This window comes from Morone saxatilis, unplaced genomic scaffold (assembly GCF_004916995.1).
Source record: "Morone saxatilis isolate NCDOM2014 unplaced genomic scaffold, NCSU_SB_2.0 Contig2, whole genome shotgun sequence".
NCBI classification, from domain to species: Eukaryota; Metazoa; Chordata; class Actinopteri; family Moronidae; genus Morone; species Morone saxatilis.
In genome coordinates this window covers 5,241,694-5,247,837 of record NW_023339762.1, presented here as the reverse complement: position 1 = coordinate 5,247,837, position 6,144 = coordinate 5,241,694, and the positions used below count along the sequence as shown (strand labels likewise).

At 42.0% G+C, this 6,144-nt stretch overlaps 1 protein-coding gene across 1 annotated transcript in view; it reads left to right on the top strand.

Moving 5' to 3' along the window:
- cadps2 (Ca++-dependent secretion activator 2) overlaps positions 1 to 6,144 on the top strand; it is a gene marked incomplete in the record, with an annotated part of 177,905 nt that overhangs the window by 108,168 nt on the left and 63,593 nt on the right. The window contains 1 exon segment of the mRNA XM_035665307.1: positions 1,112 to 1,299. Coding sequence (XP_035521200.1) covers positions 1,112 to 1,299 — 188 coding nt within the window.

The following is a 6,144-nucleotide window of genomic DNA, read 5'->3' as shown; positions in this document are numbered from 1 at the left end:
TGCTGCTGCAACACCGGAATTTCCCCATTGTGGGACAAATAAAGGAATATCTTATCTTATCATACAGCGCAGTGTAAAGGAGCCTGTCAGTCTGTGTGTCTGAAACAAAATAAAGCTAAGGTCTCCCATGGTAACAGGAAACTGTAAGGGAGGAGTTATGGTTACTTTCAGGACAGTTGTTCAGCTGTCAGTGGAGACCAGGTACCTATTTACCAGGTAGCTCGGTTCGGTTTCCTTCCGAAATGCTAGGCTCCTTTGTTGGTCCTACGACCATCTGATGATATGACGGTGTCCTATTCCTTTACAAACACAAACACTCACCCCAAAACTGACATGCCTAAAACAAAATGTCTACCGGTCTTGAAATGTTGGTCATTTCTGACAGGAAACATTGGATTTTACGATCAAATAAATCTGATTTAGCAATTTTGGTTTTATTTTGCTGTTTGGATTCACCACAAAATAAGCAGTAGTTGTCCCCTTAACAAAAGCAATATAGATCATAAACCCGCCTCCATATTAGCAGATGGGACATGGTCCAAAATAAAAAGCCCAGGACACGTCAGATACGTTTTTCCCAAATATGGGTTCTGTCATTTTACATTCTCATCACATTGATGTATGTTCAACATACATGAATGCATGGGCTCAAAAAAGTATTTACGTGCATTGTATCATGCTAGTGGTTTGCCCTCAACAGCAAGCTTTTTTCACAGCAGATTTCCAACAGTCCATCTTAATGAACCCACTGCCTTTCCTCTGGGTGCCACTTTCCAATTAGTTCTCTTCTAGGGGGACAACTTGAACCTTTGGCATAAAATTAAGCTAAAATGATAACTATACACTTGAGTCATACTGCTCCTCATTTTCAAGACTGTATTCCTGGAGAACAGCAGCTTTCTCCTTCCATTCTTTTTAAACCCCATGAAAAAATTATCTGTGTCGTGCCTTGTGGTTTAGGAGTTAAATGTTCAATATATTATTTCTGTGTGGTGATTAAAACCGGCAAATCACTAAATAAAGGACGTGCTGGAGTTGCTGCAAGTCGACTTGCTGCTAAGATCCAGACGCCAGATGACTAAAATTCTTCCTCTGTGTTTTTTGTCTTCAGGGTTGGTTCAGCCCCGGTCAGGTGTTTGTCCTGGATGAGTACTGTGCTCGATATGGCGTTCGAGGCTGCCACCGTCACCTGAGCTACCTGAAGGATCTGATGGATTATTCAGAGAACAACGCGTTGGTCGACCCTACACTGCTGCACTACAGCTACGCCTTCTGCGCCTCCCATGTCCATGGAAACAGGTACACCAGCCAACATTACTCACAGGGGAGCTTATGATAAAAAATAGCCATGGTGTAGGTTAAAGTTCCTGTCCACCACTGCAGAGACCAAGAGGTATGATTCCCAGTAGCATGGCATGATTGGGTATTTTAGTGGTTGGGAACCCAGAGATGGAGCTTGTCTTTATCACTCACTGTGTTGACTAGAAAATAATACTAGTCAGAACATCTGTCTCCCTTTATTTTATCCCTCCTCTATTTGAGTAGTGTAGTTTTGCTAAAAAAAACAAAATTAAAAACCATTTAAGTCCCATTGGGCACTTTAACTTCCTTCACCATCTTCAGTGTTGACCTCACCATGTAGGCAATTCATTCAACAATCACTCCTTTCTTACCATCCTATCACACCAAACTGCTTGTATAATCATAACTGATAATCATGGTATTAAACTTTAAACTGACTCCTCACCGCATTGTTTCAACAGGAATGACATCATATTAAGCAATGATGAAGTGGACCTTTGAATAAACAACCTATGAAACCCAAACGATATACCTTATAGTAGAGATTTTCAGAACAGAGAGTAACATTCTCTTTCTTTTACTTAGTCATCACAAATGAACAATATGTGTAATTAATTTATGTATAAAGGAACAACTGTAGAACAAATTCTGTGGACAGACTGTTATTTGACCCTTTTCATTATTTTGTACATCTTCACAGAGCACAGATGCTCTTTTTTTATCCACACAGAGTGTCCAGTCTTCCATACACTTACAGACTCCATTTGTGGCACATAATCATGATGTCTGGACTTCAGAGTGCTGTCCAAAACCACGTTTTAGCATGTTGAAGCAAGGGGCCATAAGTGCACTTTCTGCACACTTTCAGAAAGTCAATTCTGGGTGCAGATTTCACCAAGATTTTATGACAAAATGGGTGTGATGTTGTAGTTGTGATAATAATAAAACATACCAATAAGTTAGATTATAATTTCATAGCATCTTTTTATGTATATATCCATTTATTATATACATAAAAATGTCATAACTCTCTTTGTAGTTGATTATTACTCAGAGGTTCAAGATCTTGGCATTAAATGTATTCATGGCAACTATTGAGGAGTCCTATCTTAAGTGTTTTTATCCCTCTTGACCAGATGACACTTCATGCCACATCCATTGTAAGTAAACATCTATAAATCTTCTTTGATATAATAAAAGAAAAGAATACACTCCTTATATTGTCTGAGAATCGCAACGTCTTCAAGTTTTGTTCAGCATCAAATTAATCCAGTGACAGTTGTCTGTTATTTATGGACGTGATTCGGCACGCTTTTAATGGTGCCAAACAGACTAAATAAGACAGGGCTCAAGTTGTTGGAATGCGATAATGGGGTTGATGTGGGGGGCACAGTTATTTAAATTCTGTCTTGGACTGGAAGTTACTACTTTGTTGTTATGGAACCATTGTCATCATAGTTACATTTAAAACCATTTCATTATGGTTTGAGAATGGTTGGGGTCATGGTAGTCAACATTGACAGCTGGAAATGGATAACGGGCATTGAGCATTTCCCATGTTAAAAAATGACAACCCAACCATTCACCCAGACTCCCTCTCCCTCTCTTTGCAGACTTTGTGGCTCTTTAGTAACATCACACGTTTTCGTCCTTTGCTCCCCATGGAAAAGTCATCATTTCTACAGCCACTCGAGGGCTTTGTCAGTTGAATATAAGCAAATGTTGGTTTTTTTGGCATTTGCTGAGACGACTGTTGCTCTCATTTTTTCGGGGAGAAGAGTCTTTTAAGGACAGCTCAGCTTTGGTCACCTTCAGGCCTCCACTGATCTGCCCAGATATGAGCAGCAGCAGTGTCTTTTAGCCACTTGTTGGCATCAGCGTCAGTCCAGCAGTTCAGTTCTCCACTTCACTCCCAGCAGCCCCTGCTTGACTCCCTGGCTGGTAATTACTGATATCTGTGCTTTCTGTCTTTGTCGACTCATTTAGTCAATTAGAAAGCATAATGATTAGCTTCTCCAGCAAATCGGCAGATATAAATTGGGGGGGGTTACTGAAATTGGCTTTTTGTCAGTTGGACCTCTAATTTGAATAATTGATGCCCATTCAGGGCTTCTGGAGCTGCGTGAGTGGGTGTGGATGGGAAAAAGAGGTTTTGGATGGCTGGCAGGCTTGGAGGTGGAAAAAAAACAAACTTAATTACAGAACTCAAGTTTTCCCTGGAGGGCTGCTCGGAGAGACAAAACTACGTCAGGAGGCACACAGGACAAAGAGAGAAGCTACAGAATGATCAACAGAAGAGTACTTGACTAATACTTCAAGGCGATATATTCAGAGTATCAGACTGTGCTTTTCTTAAGAAAACTCCATTTTGATTGACAGAAACATGTTGGACCTTGATTGAAGATGTAAATATTGTTTTTTGATATGTGAAAGTTTCCCATGGCTGATGTTAGAATGTTGTTTTTTTTTTCAAGGTTTGTTGGACAGATTTTGTGGTCTTAAATCAGTTTAGAAATTTGGTCATTGTCAGTTTTTATAATTCACAATATTAAAACGGCCTTTAAAGGGAATGCTTTTACATCACTTATTTATATGTTTCCGAGTAAAGTCTTGTTGAACAGCCTGTTCTTTAGCAGACTTGATTTACAGCAGTTTAAAAACACATTTACATTTATTTCTATGCTTCACTGGTTTTAGTGACTGTATCTGTATTTCCTTAATAGTGAATATTAGCAGAAGACTGTAGCAATTCCTTTCCTGTTTTACAGACTTGGTCAAGATGTGACAGTAACAGACTACGACTATTTTAAACTAACAAATGAAATCCATCCATCCATTTTCTGTGGCTTGTTCGGGATTGGGTCATTGTAGCAGCAATCAAAGTGCACCTCAACTGGCTCCTTTCGAAGCAAAAGAGCAGTAGCTCTCTCCAGACTTCTGAGCTCCTCCTTAGCTCTTCACCTTATCTCTAGGCGTGAAACCAGCCACCCTGCAGAGAATTGCAGACGCTTGTATCTACAACCTCATTCTTTCGGTCTCTACCGAAAGCTCATCACCATAGTTTAGGCTTGAAACGTAGAGAAAATGACAATTCAAAAACGTTGCCTTCCGGCCAGCTCCAGATTCCCCACAACAGTCCAGTATGAAGCCTGCTTTACTGCTAATGCTGCATCAATCCACCGGTCGATCTCACACTCCATTTTGCCCTCACTTGTGAACAAGACCACAAGATACTTGAACTCACTTGGGGCAGCAGCTCAATCCCAGCCCAGAGAGAGCAGTCCTCCCTTTTCTGGCAGAGGACCATGGCCTCAGACTTGGAGGTGCTGACTCTCTTCCTCACTTCTTTCCATTTGACTACAAACCGTGCTGAATGTCACACCTGAAGAAGCCAACAGAACCATGTCATCTGGCATAGTAAAAAAACAAGCCTACCCAAAACCAAGGTCTCCTTACCCCCGGGGACTGCGACAATTGGAGTATTCCTATCCATTGAAATAGTATAATGAAACCAAGAAGCACTGGCGATTTGAGCAATCTATTTTTTGTTGAACACACACAATATCACCCCCCAAACCGGTAAAGTCCAATAAAACACAAAGTTCAAATAACCTACTCAACTTCTTGACACAAAACACCCAACCCATATACCTATAAAATGTATAGGGTAAATATGTACTACCAACCAACATAAACCTGAATAAATAACATATCTTTAATTACTGGTAATTCAAAAACAGAACACGCGGTTCCTTCTAAACCAATTGCTCCCCTCCGGAGTTAACTAATTCTGGGCATGAGAACAACTTCCAAAAATGGATAAGTGTGAATGTGACACCTCATAACACTGAGCAGGCAGCAAACTTGAAAGCTAGTAGGAACCATGATTCTCTCAACCTCACCTAGAACAAGGTCATCTGCTCCGAAGGCATAGAAAGAGGACGAGTGCGTTTGAACTGGATCAGCGAGTAACAGGAGACCTTCACCAGGACCTGTGGAGAAGAGGGGGGGTCAGCTCAAGCACACTTCCAATCACTGATACCACGACTGATCTTCTCCTCCCTGCGAGACATACCCTACACCCTTACCATGACACGGAATGTAGCACCAAGGCTATTTCACCCTCCCACCAAACCCTTCACACAACAACCCAACAACTGTAACTCCAGAGAGGGTGGATGGGAGAGAGGAACGTTGAAATCCACCCATGATCGAGCACTCCCACCACTCAATGTATCCTTTCCACAACCCACCTATCTTACCACGGTACAAAGTGGCGTCCAAACCCGGTACCCGCAATCGGACGCTAGACCCGACGATAGCGCACTCCATGACGACTCTATGTGAACTGCCAACATAGTACCAAATAAGCCATCAACGCACGAAGTCCATCAGGGATATCCCGCCGGCGTGATCCCTGCTACTTATCGTAACTTACCACTGTGAGCTCAACATGAAGTGTGGCCTAACACCACAAAACCTGACGAGTTCTACAGACCGAACCCACTTCCCCACTAAAAACTCTCCTCAGACCCCACTCCCCCCTCAGAGCACCAAGAACGGCACGGACAGCAGCCTCGACCTAACACAAAAGTGCAATCGCTTATTTAGCAAAGCAACAACACTAATGCGTCTGACCCGACAAAGCTGTCGGCATCGCCTCCCAACTCCTGCCGTGTGAGCCCAAGCATGAGAACACGCACATCTGACTGGATTTAATGGCACAGTAAGGACATCTATCCAAAAAAGAACACCACACACAACTGTGACCTGATGTATTATAATGACGCTTGACAGCAATCATTTGCGTTCTGGAAACTTTCCGGCCAACACGTATCACAT